At 44.5% G+C, this 20296-nt stretch overlaps 1 protein-coding gene and 1 long non-coding RNA gene across 4 annotated transcripts in view; one reads left to right on the top strand and one right to left on the bottom strand.

Annotated features, from left to right (window-relative positions):
• The window catches only part of POLE2 (DNA polymerase epsilon 2, accessory subunit), a 35239-nt gene extending 18134 nt beyond the window's left edge, over positions 1–17105 (top strand). For all 3 annotated transcript variants that reach the window (XM_019496088.2, XM_059723427.1, XM_059723428.1), the window contains 9 exons: positions 1180–1352; positions 5523–5612; positions 5841–5895; positions 12425–12484; positions 12592–12669; positions 13216–13324; positions 15349–15525; positions 15761–15828; positions 16941–17105. In XM_019496088.2, coding sequence (XP_019351633.2) covers positions 1180–1352; positions 5523–5612; positions 5841–5895; positions 12425–12484; positions 12592–12669; positions 13216–13324; positions 15349–15525; positions 15761–15828; positions 16941–16959 — 829 coding nt within the window. In that variant the 3' untranslated portion in view covers positions 16960–17105. The remainder of the gene's footprint in view (positions 1–1179; positions 1353–5522; positions 5613–5840; positions 5896–12424; positions 12485–12591; positions 12670–13215; positions 13325–15348; positions 15526–15760; positions 15829–16940) is intronic.
• Positions 17106–17938: 833 nt separating this feature from the next.
• LOC109285317 (uncharacterized) lies at positions 17939–20199 on the bottom strand. Its single transcript, XR_002093064.2, has 2 exons — positions 19953–20199; positions 17939–19865 (listed from the first exon to the last, which is right to left on the bottom strand). It is a non-coding gene; the product is annotated as an uncharacterized LOC109285317 (long non-coding RNA).
• Positions 20200–20296: the final 97 nt, after the last annotated feature.

The following is a 20296-nucleotide window of genomic DNA, read 5'->3' as shown; positions in this document are numbered from 1 at the left end:
GGCACAAAGTAACACCTTCACAAAGTCAAATGTGCCAACACCACCTCACCCTGTTTAAGTATCAGATCAGTCGCACAGCACTGAAGATAACTACAGTATAGCAGTGCTTAAACAGGCTGATTATCACCTCCTAATTACTTCCAACCTGCATAAGATCACACACACAGGCTGGATTTGTTAAGAGGCTGTCAGTGATTGTCTGTTAACCCTTAATTTGAATTGAAATTTGATTTTAACTGTGTGATACAAATCAATTAACACAGTTTAGGATGCTGAACATTTCTACAGATGGCCAGTATTGTTATTTGTATAGCATTCGATCATGTGTCTGTCTGTCTTTTAAAAATTGGAAAGAAAAGCTGGACTTGCTGGTCCATTTGGATCTGACTGGAAGTCTGTTGCATTAAGGAAAGACTTTCAGTGGCCAGTGGAATGGAGTTTAGATAGGGCCACTTCTGTTATAGTACTGATGATGATCTAAGTACTATACGATGATGCTCAAGCCCTGGCCTGTGGGCCAGTCTAGCCTGTGGGGCTTCCCACAAGTCAGGAAATCTGGCAGTGGGGGAGCAGCAGCAAATAATACTTCCTCTCCTCCCCCCACTGTCAAATTTTTAAGGTTCCTCCCACCCCAAACACACACAGCCCACCTGGGGCCTGACCACATCCCCTTCTCTGCTCCCAACCCCCTGCAGCTGGGTTTGGACTGAGCCCCACTCCCTCCCCCTGTGTGACTATATCAGGTTTGTGCTGCCCACTGCCCTCTATGCAGCTGGCTTGGCCCCAACATACCTTGCCCCATCCTGCACACCAGAGCTAGTCCGCTAGCTGGATTTGACTTGCAGACAGACTGAGCACTGGCCCTCAGGGCCAAAATGTTGGCATCACTGATCTAAGCTTTTTGGGGTTGGAGTTTGGATAACTACTGCAAGGGAATGGGAAAAGGGATGAATTTGAAGAATGTCAGGGCCTTTGATAACTGTAATAAAGGATGACAAGGCAAAACTTCATGGTCTTCTTTCTACATTTGTGCACACATGCAGCACAAAAGTTCATTTTCTAATTTGTTATTTATATAGCAAAAGTTTATAGTGATGGGGAATGTGAGTCAGAAACGGGAGTGATTTAGGAAGAAAATGGGGTTAGCTCAAAAATGACAAAAATGCTTTTGTTATGTAGGTCATATTATGGGAACATAAACTTTTTTGGAGGGCCTTGCTCGACTTCAGTAAAAGCATCTGCAAAACTGAAACAACTGGAAGATGAAAATGTAGATGCTATGTTTGTCTTTGTTTCTGATGTTTGGCTGGACCAAGCAGAAGTGTTAGAAAAGCTTCACACTATGTTTTCAGGTAGGTGCAATATTCTGTCTTTTTATGTGGTTCTTAATTTTAAGGAGGTTTCACCCAATTGGCTTGATATAGCTTGGTGCCCGAGCAGTTTAAACATGCTCTTTTGCCAAGAAGTGCTAGTATTTTTATTTAAAGGTGTACAGTATTACTAAAACCAATCTGGTGTTTTTAAACAGATTCTAAGAAAAGCAATCAGGACTTGTGGCAGAGGTGATATCTTTTATTAGACTAGCTTGATTTTTGCAGAAAAAAGTATTTAATTGCAAGCTTTCAGGTGCAAACAAAGCAATGACAGTCCTGTGGCCACGTAGTTACTGACTGTCTGCTTTTAGAGGTCTCGCTGTCATCATCATGAACGTGTGACTGAACAGTCTGGGAACCACTGCTCTAAGAGGCTGCTACTGCATTTCACAGCTGGTATTATCCTTCTTATTTGGATCACTCTCTAACAGGTTTGAAAACGTTGCATTTTTGCAAAAAGTTTTGAGTTCGCAAACCTCTCCATGTGTCACTTCATACCTGTATTGTTTTGAATTATAGCCATTTTGCATAGTGTGGCAATAGTGTTATGTTAGCACACGACTGGCCCTGGATATTTACAAGTGGCTCCTGGTACAAAAAGGTTGAGAACCACTGAACTAGATGACTTCCTGAGATCTCTTCCAACCCTCGTTTTCTATGATTCTATACTTTTTTAGAATCCAAAACTCCCTTCTGAACTTTGGCTGGTTTTACCTGTGTCAAGGCACTGTTTGTGCCTGCCACTTCAAGGGCCTGAAGACAGCAGCTGGCAGGTGCCTGATGAGGGCAGCCATTTTAGATCCAGGGTTTCCCATATAAATGGGTCATTTTGCTGGTGGAAGGCCAGGCAACAACATTGCCTGGCTGCAGGTACCAACTGGAGGTAAGGACAGGAGCTGTAGGGGTTGGTCAGGAGGCTTCTGGCCCTGGGCATGACCTCAAACTGCACCCTGCTGGTAGTGGGTGGCCTGGTGGGGCTCTCAGTGGCGCAGGAGCCCCCAGGAAATGCAAGGCCAGTTGTCACAGGCCAGCTGGGCACTGTGAGTGTATCAGTTTTATCACGGCCCAACTGGGCTGTTTGATTCAGTTTCGGATCGAGGAGGCAAAAGTTGGGAGTGGAATAAAAGTAAATTTATTATAGCTTACACACACACAACAGTTAACAGAAAGATATCTGCGATAAGCAGATAAGGCAGTATAAAAGAGCTAATAGTAAAATAATAATAACACATAATAATAACAGATAGATAGATAGATCAATCTGTCACAGGCCAACTGGGCACTGTGAGGGTATTAGCCACACTGGGCTGTTCAAAACAACAGATAGACAGACATGGGTTGGCAGCTTATCGATAGTCCCTCAATGCCAGGTGCATGCCGAGTGATTCCAGCCAAGTCAGGTGTCCCTGACGATCGACGTTGTCAGAGGGATTACCGGGGAAGGTCCTTAGCTCAGGATCCGATCCTCACTCACACTGGGAGTCTGGGGTCCAGGCGTGGGACAGAAATGACCATTCTGTTCCCTCCTTCCTGCTGGTTACCTGATACATGTGTTTTTTATACCTAGTCTTATGTTAATCTGTTGGCCTCAGGGCCACAGACAATATTGCCCTATAGCTGTTACCCTATGGGATTGAAAGGTGTTAAAATTATCATAAAAGGTTACTACCCAGACTCAGGTTTATCCAATAAGCAAATTATGATGCAGCACCTTTAGGTTTGAAATTGACATCGCTCCACCTAAATCCCAACCCCTTTTAGGCTTCAGTTGAATATGCTTTCTTGGGATACGCTTTCCTGGAATGTGTTTGGGTGTGCCTAGCAGTTAGATCCAGTTTTTATCGCTAAGGCTGAACCCTGAGCAAAAAACGGTTAGGCCAGCTAATCTCACAGCTACAGTTTTGCTTCTGGGGCCCAGTCAGTTCCATGAACAGTTAATTTATTAGTTTGGTTAAACTTATGACAGACAAGTTACATTTGCAGTTTACAAACTTGCAAGCTTATATTAACTAATATTACCTATTTAGGCAAAATACCAAATGCCTCCAAGAAGCACATATTATTGCTTATTAATCCCTCTGGTTCTGGCTATCACACCAGTGACCACCCTGTTGAAAGGTGGATCGGGGCACCTCAACCCCAGCTCCCACCTTTGGGTCAGGACATCGGAGGTAGAAGGGGGTCAGGTATGGCTATGGCCACCTGAGCTCACCTGAGGAGGGAAGCCCTGAGACCCTGAGTAGAGGGGGTGTTGTGTAAGATCTCAGGGTAGCACCACAACTTGCTGCTCCGGGGGGGGAGTGAGAGTCCCCTGTGAGACCCTGGAGCACCAGTCGTGGTGGGAGTCACCCCATCGCCCCACATCCAGGAAGGGGGTCCCAGAGAGAGTGTGGGGCTAGTGAGGCTGGAAGTAGAGTGCCCCCTCGACTGGTCAGTGCTGGGGCCAGGACCAAGAAGGTCAAAAGGGCCAGGTGCCCACCACGAGGGGCACCCAGAGTTCTGGGCCTGGGGCCCCGCCTGGTCTTGGAGGTGAGGCCAGGGCCTGTGTCCTGAGGGGGGCCAACACCCGAGAGGGGGGCCAGCTACAGGGAGCTCAGCAGCCTGAATGAAGGTGGCGTAGTCTGCCTGAGTGGAGGAATCAGAGGAGGTTCCTGCCAGGGGGATTCTGGAGCCTAGTGTGGGGCTGGTGTGACTAATAACATCTGGATGCCATCTGCGAGGCTTGGGCCATGGTGTAGGGGAGGTACGGAGCCGCGGACAACTCCGAATATTGGGGTGCAGTAATGAGCAGCCTCTCCCACCTTATTTAACATATTATTATTCCAACAAGGCGTGGCGGGTGAGATAGGCCAGCAGCATGCCCAAAGGCGGGGGGAGGGGGGAGGCTAGCTGTGGCTAGTGGGGATACCCACATTGCCACATTACCAATAAAAATATGTTATGATTTTGTTCTCAAGACATCCACTGTCAATCAGCATCGTCACGTTAGTAATGTTTACAATGCTTGGATGGTAAATGCTTGAGAGATCTGTGAATTGCCTCGCTGCATTCCAAAAGCGTTTTGGAACAACGTATACTTTCTGTATTGGATGGAATACAAGTAGTTGAAGGTATAAAAAAGGAGCCACCACTCAAAGGTGGAAAATAACTCTTCACTTATGGAAAATTGGAAACCAGTCACCAAACTCCTCTGTCATCGGAAGTTGTGAAAACCAATTCATTCTTTTGACAAATATTGATAGCAACCTTGAAGTGAAGTGAATAAACTTCAGATTGCATGTGATAAAGGGACTCTAATCAGTGAAGTTGCTATATTGAGTCAATGGCATAACTAGGGTGGGGTGAACAGGGCAATGACTTTGGGGTGGGGGCAGAGGACATAGGGGGGGGGGGGGAAAGCAGTTGCTGCCAGTAGCTACATGATCACAATTGTGATTGCACAGAAAGTGGAAGTTGCTGCTGCTCCTCTGTCCGCAGGAGTGCCTGTCTGCATCCCTATGCTACTGTACTGAGTCATACTTTTCAAGATGTATCTAGCAACTTTGCTGCTTCAAAAATTAGATTAAAGAGTAGGACTTACACAAAAGAATAATACATTACACTTTTTTAAATCTACAGAAATATTATTTTTTTTAATGAGAGAATGATTAGGAGCTAAATTCATTTCCCTTGGCGTAACCAATTCATTTATAAAGTATTTTTAAAGAGGGAAGTGTACATATGTATATAATATGCTAGCGTACGATATGCTATATGTATACATTTGCCTTTTGTAATATTTTAAAGAGAAATAATATGCTTTTCAAATTGTGTTATTTACGTTTTTATATATTTGGTATAATAATCACATGTGATTTCTTGTGTCTGCTAACCATTGACCAAATCTGTTCCCCTTGGAGGTGAAACAGACCGTCATTGATAGTAGTTATAGAGGATTTGCTGTTAATAAAGTGGTACATCATAGTCCTCTCTGTTTCCAACTTGTCTACTAAATTCCTGCTTTAAAAAATTGTGTATCTGCACTAGCAGTGACAAAGCATTGTCCAAGTTTCTGACCCTAATGAAATGGATGAGAAGGTAAACTATGCATCAGTGAGAAATAGTAAAGCACAAAGTAATTGTGATGAATTATTAATATGTCTTTCCCAGGTTATTCTGCTGCACCTCCAACTTGCTTTTTCTTTTGTGGAAATTTTTCATCTGCGCCATTTGGGAATAATCAGATTCAGTCACTAAAAGGTATGCAAGTATGTAAGCATATTTACTGCTAATTAAAGTGGGCAACATATTAATGATGAAAGCATTTTAATAGTGAAAAAAATATTGTATGTTTTTAAAAGTGACAGAAATTTGACATGTTGAAAGTTTTGGATAGTAAATGGAAAGTGTAAACCTATTGTCCAGCCAGGTACAATCTCCTTAAAAAAAAAACAAAAAAAACCTCTGCATTTTTTTTTCTGACTCTAGGTTCCCTGAAGACTCTTGCAGACATAATTTGTGAATATCCCAACATTCATAAAAGGTAAGTGTCCAACTCTTGTGTAACAATAATGTTTGCTGTGTGAAAATTTTTAACAGAATAGTTGTGTTTCCGGCTTTCAAAGATTAAAGACAGCAAGTTTCTGACATAGTATAGGTTATCTGTGATCATGGAGTCTTCCATGCCTTGAAACAAGGCCATATCATTATTTTGGAAGTGTATAAGGTTTTGACTGAGCCTCTAACAGCTTCTTACAGTGATTGAATGTTTGAATAAAAGTTAAACCAATTCTCTATCTCTGGACTTTTTCTCTAGGAACAGTCATGGGAATTAACTAGTTATAACGAGTTATAAAGTTAAAAACAGCTAACTTTTAACTTTAACTAGTTAAATTTTTTAGCTGTCAACTTTAACTTTTTTAAAAGTATAAGTTAAAAGTTTAAAAAATTGAAATCTGGCTTTCCCAGAGTTTTTCCTGACACAGCCACTCCCTAAGATTTACATGGAACGATATTTCTTTATTGAAACTCTAGGACTTCTTGTTTGAGAGGCAGAGAGTAGTGTGGCTTCCTATGAGAGATGGTCTCTTAAGAACTACAAGTCCCAGAGTTCCTTAGTTCATGCTAAAAACTAGAACTCTTGGTTCCAAAATGATACCTTTTATTAGACCAACTGGAAAATGGCAAGAAAACTGTCCTTTTCTGCAAGCTTTCGGGATCAAAGTCCCTTTGTCAGGCTCTGGGAAAAGTGTAGATGGTACAAGATGGTAACAAGTATGGATGGCTATACCCTGTTCAGAAGGGATCGTGTAGAGAGAAGGGGCGGGGGTGTAGCTCTCTATGTTAAGGAAAGCTACGCGTCCCTGCAAGCCGATATTGGCGACCAGGGTGGACGGCTGGAGACCCTCTGGGTTAAAATCCGTGGGGAACACGGCACAGGGGACACAATGGTGGGAGTCTATTACAGACCTCCCACCCAAAGTCCTGAGCTTGACCAGGAGTTTGCCCAGGAACTGGCTGAGGCAGCTTGCTCCAGGACCATGGTTGTCATGGGTGACTTCAATCACCCGGACATCTCGTGGGAGGATCGCTCAGCAAAATCTGAGCGGTCGCAGAGCTTCCTCTCGTGCGTGGATGACCTCTACCTGACTCAAGAAGTCTATGGGCCAACGAGAGGCAAAGCGCTGCTCGACCTGGTACTGGCTACTGGGGAGGACCTAGTCGGCAACCTAGTGATCGATGGGAAGCTGGGTGACAGCGACCACGAGCTGATCACCTTCACCATCTGCCAAAAAGCTGGCAAGTCAGTCAGCAACACGCAAGTCCTTGACTTCAGGAAAGCCGACTTTGACAAGCTCAGGAGGCTTGTCAGTGAGGCCCTAAGGGACTGTGACCACAGGGAGAGGGGAGTTCAAGAAGAGTGGTTGCTCCTCAAGGGAGCGATCCTCAATGTCCAAACTAAGTCTATTCCATCTCGGAGGAAAGGCAGCAAGAGGGCACAGCAGCCCCCCTGGCTCTCCAGGGACCTAGCAGACCTCCTGAGGCTAAAAAGAAAGGCCTACAAAGGATGGAGGATGGGAGTCACCTCCAAGGGGGATTATTCTGCACTGGTCTGGTCCTGTAGGGAGCTGACCAGGAAAGCCAAGGCTGCAGCTGGACTCCAGCTAGCTTTGAGCATCAAGGACAATAAAAAGTCCTTTTTCAGATATGTGGGGAGCCGGAGGAAAAGCAGGGGCAACGTTGGACCCCTGCTGAACCAGATGGGGCAACTGACGCCCAGGAAAAAGCCAACCTATTAAATAGGTACTTTGCGTCGGTCTTTCATCAGCCCCATGGGACGCCCATGCCCGCTACAGGGCCGGGAAGTCCGGGTGAGGGTGATCCCCTGCCCTCCATTAATGCTGACTTTGTGAAGGAACATCTTGAGAAGCTGGATACCTTCAAGTCAGCCGGCCCTGACAATCTTCACCCCAGGGTACTCAAGGAGCTGGCGAGCATCATAGCCCAGCCTCTAGCGCGGATCTTTGAAAACTCTTGGTGCTGTGGTGTAGTGCCCGAAGACTGGAAGAAGGCCAACGTGGTGCCTATCTTCAAGAAAGGGAGGAAAGTGGATCCGGCTAACTATAGGCCCATCAGCCTGACTTCTACCCCGGGGAAGATCTTAGAAAAGTTTATTAAAGAGGCCATCCTTAATGGACTGGCCGACGCCAACATCTTAAGGGATAGCCAGCACGGGTTTGTTGCGGGTAGGTCTTGCTTGACCAATCTCATTTCCTTCTACGACCAGGTGACCTCTCACCTGGACAAGGGAGATGAGATTGATGTCATATATCTTGACTTCAAAAAAGCCTTCGATCTGGTGTCCCATGATCGTCTCTTGGAGAAACTGGCCAATTGTCGCCTTGGGTCCTCCACGATCCACTGGCTGGAAAATTGGCTCCGGGGTCAGACCCAGAGGGTAGTAATTGATGGAAGTCACTCATCGTGGTGTCCTGTAACCAGTAGGTCCCCCAGGGCTCTGTCCTTGGACCCATACTGTTCAACATCTTCATCAATGATGTGGACACTGGAGTCAGAAGCGGACTGGCCAAGTTCGCAGATGACACCAAACTTTGGGGCAAAGCATCCACACCAGAAGACAGGCGGATGATCCAGGCTGACCTGGACAGGCTCAGCAAGGGGGCGGATGAGAATCTGATGGTGTTCAACGCCGATAAATGCAAGGTTCTCCACCTTGGGAAAAAAAACCCACAGCATCCTTATAGGCTCGGCAGTGGCTAGCACTATGGAAGAAAGAGACTTGGGGGTCATCATTGACCACAAGATGAACATGAGCCTGCAGTGCGATGCTGCGGCTAGTAAATCGACCAAAACACTGGCTTGCATCCATAGATGCTTCTCAAGCAAATCCCAGGACGTCATTCTCCCCCTATACTCGGCCTTAGTGAGGCCGCAGCTGGAGTACTGCGTCCAGTTTTGGGCTCCACAATTCAAAAAGGATGTGGAGAAGCTTGAGAGAGTCCAGAGAAGAGCCACGCGCATGATCAGAGCTCAGGGAAGCAGACCCTACGATGACAGGCTGAGAGCCCTGGGGCTCTTTAGCCTGGAAAAGCGCAGGCTCAGGGGTGATCTGATGGCCACCTACAAGTTTATCAGGGGTGACCACCAGTATCTGGGGGAACGTTTGTTCACCAGAGCGCCCCAAGGGATGACGAGGTCGAATGGTCACAAACTACGACAAGATCGTTTCAGGCTGGACATAAGGAAGAATTTCTTTACTGTCCGAGCCCCCAAGGTCTGGAACAGCCTGCCACCGGAGGTGGTTCAAGCGCCTTCATTGAACACCTTCAAGATGAAACTAGATGCTTATCTTGCTGGGATCCTGTGACCCCAGCTGACGTCCTGCCCTTTGGGCGGGGGGCTTGGTTCGATGATCTTCCGAGGTCCCTTCCAGCCCTAATGTCTATGAAATCTGTGAAGTCCCCATAGGTAGGAAATAAACTTCATTTTTGCACAGAGGGAGCTGAAGATGGAAGTCTGTCCCTCTGGGTCCATGAGAGTGTCTTTGTGAGCTGTGTTGAGTAGCTCTTTAGTTCATGCTGGCATTTTCTGTGCATTTGCAGAAGTCAACAGGGCAGCTAGTTGGCTGCAGGAGAGGGAACAAGCACAAACAAGTGGAGACATTGATCCCAGTATGAGTGGGAGCAAGTAGTGAAGGTGAAGCAGATGATGACTTTTTTAATTTTAATGAAGATCAGAACCAACAGCCCAGGACCCAAGAAGTTGAGCATTACTTCTCATCTGTGACAGAGGTGTAAGTTGTAGCTGTGTTGATCTAAGGATATAGGCAGAGAAGGTTCTTTGTGTGAATCTGATATCTTTTCTTAGACCAACTTAAATCATTGGAAAACAATTTTTAAGCAAGCTTTCGGGTTCAAAAACCCTTCGTCAGGCTAAGGAAGTCTCTGCAGCTGGTGTGTGCTCTTCCTGGATGGAGTGAAAAGTAAAGAAGCGAGAGGCTGGGCTGGTGTGCCTGCAAGACAGGCAGGCGGTGAAGCTGTAGACTGAGGAGTCAGTGGGTGAGAGACAGGCTGGGGGGGGACGGGGAGGGGGAGAGAAGGGGGATGAATAGTGGAGAAGTACCTGGGGAGTCAGATGTCAGGCAGGTAATAATGTGTCATAAATCCAACATCTATATTTAGTCCATGATTTTTAGCGTCCAGGAGGCTGATGAAGTGGAGTTCATAGGTTTGTCTCTGGGAAATGTATGGTAAGTTTCTTTTGAGGGTCAGGACTGAGAGATTAGAGAGAGAGTGGCTTTCTAGTGAGAAATGTGCCCCACAAATCATTGGGTATTCCTGTCTTTGATAGATTTCCGGTGTGCGTTCATTCTGGTGCGCAGTTGTTGTCTGGTCTCCTACGTATCTTCCATCAGGGCATTTGGTGCATTGGATGAGGTATATCACATTTCTGGAGGTGCAGCTGTAAGATCCGGGAATACTGATGGCTCTGTTGTGGGGTGTAGTAATTGTGTGGGTGGTGGAGCTGTGTTGGCAGGTTTTGCATTTCTTGTCATGGCATGCTCTGGATCCATTTGGTGTGCTCTGGGCCTGAGGAAGTTTGCTTCTGGTGATGAGGTTAGCGAGGTTTGGTGCTTGTTTGAAGGCTAGGATGGGTGGCTCTGGGAAGATCTCTTTTAGAAAGAGACCCTATTCTTGTATGGGTTGCAGTTGAGGATTTTCCGTACGGGTTTGAGGGAGGGGTGATATGTCATAACCAGCAGTGTGCAATTTTTGTAGTGGGTTTTATTCTGTACTGCAGCAGTTCTTCAGAGACGAGCCTATGAACTCCACTTCATCAACCTCCTGGATACTAAAAATCATGGACTAAATATAGACATTGGATTTATGACACGTTGTAACCTGCCTGACATCTAACTCCCCAGGTACTTCTCCACTATTCATCCATTCCCACCCATTGACTTCTCAGTCTACATCTTCACTGCTTGCCCGGTTTGTATGCACACCAGCCCAGCCTCTGGCTTCTTTACTTTTCATTCCATCCAGGAAGAGCACGCACCAACTGCAGACACTTCTTAGCCTGACAAAAGGTTTTTTAACTCAAAAGCTTGCTTAAAAATTGTTTTCCAACTATTTAAGTTGGTCTAATAAAAGATATCAGAGTCGCCCAAAGAACCTTGTCTGCCTGTTCTCATCTGTGAGAAGATTACCTGAGATGTCACCTACTATGAAAAAACTATTCATCTGTTATAACACAAGCATTCCCTAATCTGCCCATGTAGAGCGATTGTTCAGTAGCGGGGCTTAGCTTTGCAAGACAGAAAAGGAAAATTGTTAGATGTAAATTTTGAAATGCAGCTTTTGCTGAAGTGCAATAAGCATGTTTAAACACTTTCTGCTATGCAACTGAACATCCTTTCTCTCATTTAAACTGATTTTCTCATTTCAGTCTAATTTTGATGTTCAGACACTTTCATTATTTCTAATTCAGATGTAGTTCATACCCTTTTGTTACCTTTTTGAGCAAGAAAAATTGTAACAACAGAGGTTTTCGTGGTAACAGTGATTTGTCACCTGGCTGTGAATATCTCCTTTCTTTTGTTCTGGTATACCTATACAATGCACTGACTGTTACAAAGTACTTCACATAGAGAGGGGTGAGAAGGATCTAACATTACATAGATATTGGTAAATTGTTATTCTGAAAACTGTGAGACAAGTATAACATTGTTTTCAGATAAAGCAGGGTGAGTTCCAAGCAAATTAGTGGGCTTCTGTGTGCTTATGGAAAAGAAACCCACTAATTGTATTTGAAAATGTAAAATGATGCTAAGAGGCAATTCACTGTGTTTCACGCATTTCTCAGCAATCAACTTTTAAATAGTTACTCTCTTTTTAACTTACCTTTTAATTAGTTGAAAGTGGAAATATTTAACTTTAACTTAAGTTAATTTTAAAGGCTGCTAACTTTTAACTTTAACCAGTTATATTTTTCATAAACTTTTTTCCCATGACTGTCTAGGAGTTCTGCTTCCTTCACGCCTCCCTTGAAAGCAATGGGGGCTGCTCATACAAATTCTTTGCAAGACCTGGGGCCTTTTATAAATGAAAACATACATATATTCCATGAAAGTAACTGAAGGCCTTCAAGCTGTGTAAACCCCACAAAGATTCAGAAATACTGTCTGATACAGAATTACCTCCTCCTCCACCGTTCTTCCCAGCCACTAGTCAAATAAAAGGGAAGACATGCTGTAAATGACCTTTCTGCAGTGTTCTTGTTTCTCAGGCCTGTCAAAGCCTCCTTCCCTGGTAGTAGGGCTATATGCCCTCTTTACATAGGTTTGAGGGTCTGGAGGGCAGAGTTGTGGGGGAGATGCTCTGAGTTTGCAGCAGGAATCTCCAAGTACCTGGAGCCGCTCACCAGAATAGGGTGCCATGGCATGACATAAATTGAGCAGCTTTGTGGGTTACTTCACAGTACGTTGCCTGTACTTGCATCATTGCAGATATGAGTGTAATAAATAGAACATTTGCCTTGACTGTTTACAGCAGCCGATTTGTGTTCATTCCTGGCCCTGAAGATCCTGGTCCTGGTCCTATTTTACCACGGTAATTTGCCTTATTATAGTTTTAAACATTTTGAGACTTTCTGTGCCTAGTAAAAAACTGGTAGGGTAAACACATCCTCTATAGTCAATCTGTTGCTGTTTATTTAGGCCACCGCTAGCAGAATGCATCACTCAGGAATTCAAGGAGCTGGTGCCATTTTCCGTTTTCACTACAAATCCTTGCAGGTAAGCATGTAACTTTGATATTAACCATAGAAAGCAAAACAGTTACTGCTTAACTGAGTGACCAGTTTAAGTGCAGAAGTAACGTTCTTAAAATACGTGCTGAAATTTTAAACTGTTAGCTAGCTACAGCAAAAATATTGGGGAGTTAAAGTTGTAAACATATTATTAGTAAAATAAACACTACCTAGAAACTGTTTCTACTTTATTCAGAAAAAGAGGAACCTAAACATACACTAACCAAAAAAAAGATCTCTGCAGAAATAGTATAAGAACACAAGATCCCTTCCTCTCCTAGATGTTCAGTAGCAGAACTGTTAAACAGAGGCTTCTCATATGGAACATGTCCATTTTTCTGTCTAGAGGAAGGGGAGCTGGGAGAGGTCAGGGTGCGGAGGTAGTCTTTTCATTGTAATTTATCTAACGTTTTTGCTGCTCTAACTGATAAAGGCAGTGTTTGTGCAATATTTGATCACACCTTTCATAAACTATCATTTCAATTTTCCAATGCCAGGAAAATTAATACTTAATTCAATATTATCTAATCAGGGTACAGTACTGCACACAAGAAATCATCATCTTTCGTGAAGATTTAGTAAACAAGATGTGCAGAAACTGTGTCCACTTTCCTAGCAGCAACTTGGATGTTCCTAACCATGTAAGTTAAACACATGTCCCACATTTCTTTTTGAGATCACTCTGATTTACTGTATTTAACACAGGGACTATGAATTCCCATCCTTTGACCTACACCTTAATATAACAATACCTCATAATAGTTAAAATATTTGGTGACTGAATGGTGTTGTAAAGATGGTTCACTGCATATAATGGTACTATTGAATAAGAAATCTCTATAGTAAAATAACTAAACATTTTACCAGTAAAGTAACTGATAGTATGACAAGTTGTTTTTCACATCCTTCTCTGAGTGGGTCCCAGTGGTGGGGCGCACATGCCCATGTACACGAACTTCCCAGCAGGCAGTATCTCTTAGTACACGTTGCCAGGGAAGTCTGGCTCCTAAATGAAAGGTTTAGCACAGTTTGTCCTCCTGTACTTTGACCAATTTATCAGTGACATTTGCAATAGAGCAATATGTGCATTTCTCTAAAGGTCACTTCTTTCTACTTCTTCTCCACTGAAAGTCTTAATCCTTTCTGTGACATAACCCCAGAGCAATCAATTGTGAGGTCTCAAGATTTACGATTCCAATTTAGCGAACAATCTGATGGAACATGTTCTTCTAATCAAATCAGAAATGTTTCATGAATCATATTGTGCCTGAAGGACTATGTAGGCTGCTGTTTTGTCTCCAAAGCCCATGAAGGACTGATGCAACACCCAGGTCTGGGGTATTTGGAGATCAGAGTGTTGACTGAGCCTGCATAGTCCTTTTTGGGTCATAGGTACTGAAAACTTGCACATTTTCCTGTTTGCTTTGAGGCTGCTCCCTCACTGCCATGCATATCAGTGGAGCTTTTGTTAACAGAATCCATTCAGAGGCACAAATGTACACGTTTTCATTTTCTATATCCATGATAAGCATGTCTTTCTCCCTTCTGTTATACGTATTGGCAGAGATGCTTTCTGCATTACAGAGCACAATGCTTACCTTTAAGACTGGGGGCATTTTGGTGCAGTCTTAGTGCTGTCCACCTTTTCTGTCCGTGTCATTTCAGAAATGTAAATTATGTTTGTGTCCATGCAAAAGAAATGATTGGGAGGAAAGATCCTTGCCCTTGACACTGTAGACCAGAGGCTTCCAACCTGTGGTCCATGGACTCTGTGGGGGTCCACAGACTATGCCCAAGTGGTCTGTAAAAGATGACTATAAAAAATGAAAAGTATATGAATACCCACACTTACAATTTAAAGGCGCCTGCACCTCCATTAAAAATTTTCTAGGGGTCAGCAAATTAAAAAAGCTTGAAAACCTTTTGGCACCTTCAGGTCTTGTGCAATGTTCTTGAAACTGTTGAGTCACTTGTAAAATGCAATTCTTCCTTTAATAGTGCAGCTGGTGGGTGCTGTGTCACTGGGTGGATGGTCCTGAAATGAGGAATTGGGCTCAACCTCACCTGTGATTGATTGACCTATGACAGGAAGTGACTCTGTTGGGAGACAGCTGCAGGGGCAGGAAGCCCTGGATCAGATACATGAAGTAGGTTGATTCCAGTGGCAGACCTCCCAGCAGAGTGATTCTCACATAAGTGGCCAGGAGAATGGCAATTTGTAAGGAACTAGGTTCCTACGGAAGGATAAGAGACTAGGTTTATATGTAGAATTTATGTTAAACTATTTTCTTGTTAAAGAAAGCTGAAGCCCTGAGAGAGAGGGCCTGGACCAATACCTGGGTGTAGTGTCAGTTCTTTCTGAGCCAGTGAGATGGGCCAGCAGCCTTACAACGTCCTCCAGACATCGTGCGATCCACAAAGTGGCTGTGGGGTTATTTTACTAACAAGGCTTCACACCAGAAATAAGCATGAGACCGCTTTTGAAATGCATGTGCTATTTACTACTAGTATTATTAGTTAATAAATAGGGAGAACTACACGAAAACATCTCAAGTACAAAATTGCTTTTTATGGGAAACTGACACCTGCAGTTATTGCAGACACGAGTTTTGGTTTATAAAAATAGTCCACACTAACTTCACTCCTTTTTTTTTTGCCTTTGTAGTTTGTAAAGACTATTTTATCTCAAGGACACCTGACTCCACTTCCACTTTACGTCAGTCCTGTATATTGGGCTTATGACTATACCCTGAGAGTGTATCCTGTGCCAGATATGGTTGTCATTGCAGACAAATATGACCCCTTCACTGTCAACAATGCTGACTGCATTTGCATAAATCCTGTAAGACTTTTTATGCTCTTTATGCTTTATGTTATGATGACCAAAATAAGTCGTCATAACACTGTTGGCAGTGTGATATGAAATATCTTTTAAAATGAAATGTAATCAGTGAAAAAATATTAGGGGAACTTGAGTGCCTAACTATTACAAAAAGAAAGCAGAGAGAGGTGGTAGTTACACTGTACCTTTTGTTATGTGCACAATAACTTCGGGAATCCTTGCTTTTTCATTATAGGGTTCTTTCCCAAAGAGCGGATTTTCATTCAAGGTGTTCTATCCCTCCAACAGAACAGTTGAAGACAGGTAAATATATCCAGTATATGACTTTATTATCACATAACACATCTGACCACTTCTGACTTCGATTCTATTCTAGAGGCAAGCAGGAATAGTCAGTGATTACTCCAAAATGTAATATGTCCGTGTATAGTCTCCTGAGGGAAAGGGAAGCAAAGGCTACTTTTTGGTTTCTGTGGCAGACATGCAACTCCCATTGAAACAAATAACAGTTGTGCATATACATCCAAGGGCAAGAAATGGCCCTTTTTAACCACGGTGAATTTGTATTGATAGCGTGGTGTTTTATAAATAATTAAATAATACCTTTAAAATGTCTTATACCACAAATGTTCCAACGTCTAGTGCACACTGTTTTATACATATGCAAGTTTATATGTACAGTCAGAGTTCTGAATGTCTAGAAGACAGACTTTACAAATTTTAAAAAAGGGATTAGGGTGATGGTTAGATGTAACAATTCACAATTAAAAAGAAAAGGTACTGTGTACTTCCTGATACTCTACGTTCAAGAAAAAAAATATTTTTTGGGAATGATGTTATGTTGTGTTCCCTTATTTTAGTCAGGCAAGCTTTTGCACTTTACTGTGCTGTAATGATTTAGTTACATTGTTTCTTTATTGTAACTTGAGTGAATTACATCACAGTACGGTATAGTTCTTTCCACCATATTTTGGATCAGGATCACATCCACGTTTTGCAGCGGGCTTGGTTTAGTTGCTTTAATTTCTAGTATTTTATATCTTTCTGTGAACTTTATAATCTAATAGTAATTGGAAATCATAGCACCAGTGAAATAAAAGCACTGTGTTTCTTGGAGTTTACATTTGCAATATCTACTATGTATTTAATTGCTCAAAATAAAAGCCTATAGAGAAATGTAAAAATTCCCCTTAAGTAGAACTCTGTGATTTTTGTTTAATAAGTTGCCATCTGATAATAGCATTCATGCAGAGATAGAAAATATCAAACCACCTGACAGTAAACAGGTTACATATTTAAAAACTTAATGAAAGTTTTTAGGTATCAAAAACTGCAGGAGTAAGTAAATCTCTTTCTTCAAAACAGTGATATATATTTGTTTTAAAAACCTAAGTGCTTCTTGTTTGTATTTTCAGCAAACTACAGGATCTTTGAAACTTCACTGACAAATGAAGCATTCTGTTCCAACATGCTGCAGTGCTATTTTTTTGTTGTTTTATATGGATTAATTTTATAATAATTTACATATTATTCTGTACTGAATGCCAGCATTTTTGTAAATAAATACTTACATAAAATAACTGTTTCATAGGAAAATGATGATTGATAGGATGCCATCTGAATTCATATAAACCATAGGGGTGGTAGTTCATATATTCAGAGACATTAGGGGCTGGAAGTGACCTCTTGAGATCATGAGGTCCAGCCGCCCTGTGCTTGTGCAGGTAAGGCTGCTGGGGTCAGATCTTAGCAGAGGGCTGCTCTCTCCTCCCATACTGAAGTCTCACTGGATTAGCCACTCTGAAAGACTGGGAGAGGCAATCTAGAGCAAGGGTGGCCAGAGTTGCTCACCCTGGGACACATCTGATCCTCCACTGAAGTTCAAGAGCCAGAGAGTAGGAGGGGGTGAAGGGAGGGATGCTGAGCGACCTGGCTTTGTTCCCCCCCCCCCCCCGCGCCTGCCAGCAGTCATTAGGTACTGGCAGCAGGATCAGACTCCTGCTGCCGCAGCGCAGAGCCACTCTGGCTTTCCCCATGGGGGGCGTGCTCCAGGGTAAGTGGTACGGCTGCAGCCTCTGCCCCAGCAGCCTGGCACCTGAGCCTGCAGTCCTGGAAGTGGGTGGGCTTCACCCTATTTCTGGAGAGCCACGAGTACCATGCCAGCGCACAGTTTGGCCACTGTAGATTTAAAGGCTGCAGGGTCATTAGCCCTTCTGCACAGACCAGGCACAAATTGAAGCAAAAATGTATCTGAAATAGATTTCATTTTCTATTCAATGTTTCACTCGGAATTAATGCGTCTAACGTAACATTATGTACGCTTTCAGTATTTTGCATGACTGTTTACAGAATATAAAATGTAATGGCATCAGTCCATTTTAATAGTTTTAAATGTCAGAAACCAACTGTGACGCACTGATCTGAAAACCTTTATTTGTCCAGTATCTCTTTCTGCTATGGTATTACTTAGTACAGCTGAAGCACGTGGAAACTCCAGTCTTGGACCAGTACCATGGCATGCAAGCACCGTGCAAACAGAGTAACTGTCCCTGTCCTTAATACGAAAAGTGTACATGAGGGAGTAACAGAAAGCAATATTATTCTTGGTATGGGGGAGGTGGGGTTGTGGTGAACCAGGAGCCTAACCTTTGTCAACTTTTACATAAAAATTACAGCAAGACTGTGTTAGGGAAGCATCTGAAGAACGTGAGGGTGTTTTGCTAAGTGCCGTAAAAGCAACAGAGTAAGAAAGTCCTACCCAGCCTTCAATAGATGACAGTCTGAATAAGGAAATGAGATCATGCTGGGATGAGAGGTTTAGCTGCGTGGATAGAAAAGCAGCAGAGGTGTGTGAAGCAAGCTCAATTCGGATTCAGATTCGGCCCGAATCGGGGACAGCGGTTTGATTCGTTGATTCGGATCACTGTCCCCAATTCAATTCGGCCAAATCCAAATCTGAGGATTCAATGCCAATTTGGAGAATCGGCGATTCGGCCACAGGCACAGCTTTGCATGTTTTTTCTATGTACCTCGAGGTACCGAGCGCGGCTTGTGAACGGTGTGATGTCGGGGTGGATGGAGCATCCCATAGGAATGCGAGGGGAGGCAGCAAACCCAGAAGCGGTCCGGTAGTGCTTTTGTTCCTCTTCTGGGTCTGCGGCCGAGCACGCTGGGGCGCCCCCCGCGCTTCTGTGGGATACTCCGTGCGTAGAAAAAACATTTAAAGCCATGTCTACATCCGAATCACCAAATCTCTCTGACTCGATTCAGAGGGTTCTGATTCAATTCGGAGAGATTTGAATCTCTGATTCGATTCGGAGTCGGCCGCTGAATCGGGGACTGAAGTTTCGCACAGCCCTAAAAAGCACTAAGAGACATTAGGCAAAAAGAAACTGCAAGATTTAGAGGGAAGGTGGATGAGAGGAACAACGGAGAGGTCAGGGTTGAAGATGAAGCCCAGGTTATAGGCTCCAAAAAAAGGCAGGGAATACGGTGGTGTCCACAGTCAGCAAGAAGGCAGTAGGGTAGGGTTGAAGAAGGACGTTGTGATCGCCAGACAGCCTTGAGATTTTTATTTTGGACTTGGACTTGTATTCAGGAAATAGGTCAGAATGAACCCCGTAGAGCTGGGCGGGAGGGCGAGGAGAATCGGGAAAGGACGGTCTGAAAAGCCAAAGGAGACGAGACTTCAAAGAGACGAGCACAGCTGATGCTACCAAAGGCGGCCAGCAGATGATGGAGGACGGCGCGCTGTTTCTGAGACCTGTCAAATGCAAACACGGCTTCAGGAGCAAGGACAGTCAGGGAAGGAATCCCAGACACGCTCAAAGAGCCTCGGCTGGAGGGCCAGCAGTGTCCATGGGGTCCGGAGAGCTATTGAAAGAAGAGGAAGACAAACATAGGTGCACGGCGGAGCGCCAGAAAACAGGAAGAGGGCATGGAGAAGACAGACAAAAAACTGGCACGGGGGATTGGGAAGGCAGGGTGTCGCTGCAACGAGGGGAGCAGGGAGCAGAGGAGACGGCCGACTGAGAAACCACGGTGTCTGGCGGCGCAGAGGAGGCAGACGGCTGTGTATTTCCTCCGTATGTCAGAAGGAGTGGGGGGGGATTGATCTTGCTACTAAGAAGAAAGACGGAGCAGGGTGGAGAGGGAACAGGACTCGCGGTTCCCAGAACGAACGCTCAACCAGAAAACAAAATGAAAGGTCACTTGTCACGGAGTTTGCTTGAGACGCTAGGCAAGGAGGGAGCGTGGGGGTATCGACGTGGACCCCACCATGGAAAGAAGACAGGCGAGGAGCAAGAGGGAGCACATCGTGGTGGTTGCCAAGGTGGGCCCTGCAATGGAGAAGAGACAGGTGAGGAGAACGACAGCGACCTGCACCGCGAACTGAAAGGGAAGAGGACAGGGTTGGTTTTAATGACCTAAAAGTAGGGGTGTGCCTCTACGACGCGCCCAGGCCGCTGACTGCGAAATACTGCTGCCTGCTACTCGCGGCACCAGCGCCGCGGGGGGCGGGGCGGGGCGGGGCCTCAGCGCGCCGCCGCCATCTTGTTTGGCCGCTCTCCATAGCGACCAGGTGTGTGGGGGGGGGAGAGAGAGAGAGAGAGAGACTACTGGCGCCGCCATCTTGTTTGGCCGCTCTCCATAGCGACCAGGTGTGTGGGGGGGAGAGAGAGAGAGAGACAGACTACTGGCGCCGCCATCTTGTTTGGCCGCTCTCCATAGCAACCAGACTGGGCGTAGCGGCGCCGCCGCCATCTTACTT

The sequence above is a fragment of the Alligator mississippiensis genome, chromosome 2, assembly GCF_030867095.1.
Source record: "Alligator mississippiensis isolate rAllMis1 chromosome 2, rAllMis1, whole genome shotgun sequence".
NCBI lineage: Eukaryota > Metazoa > Chordata > Crocodylia > Alligatoridae > Alligator > Alligator mississippiensis.
Note: the sequence above shows the minus strand (reverse complement) of the source record. Positions and strands in the feature narration are given on the sequence as shown.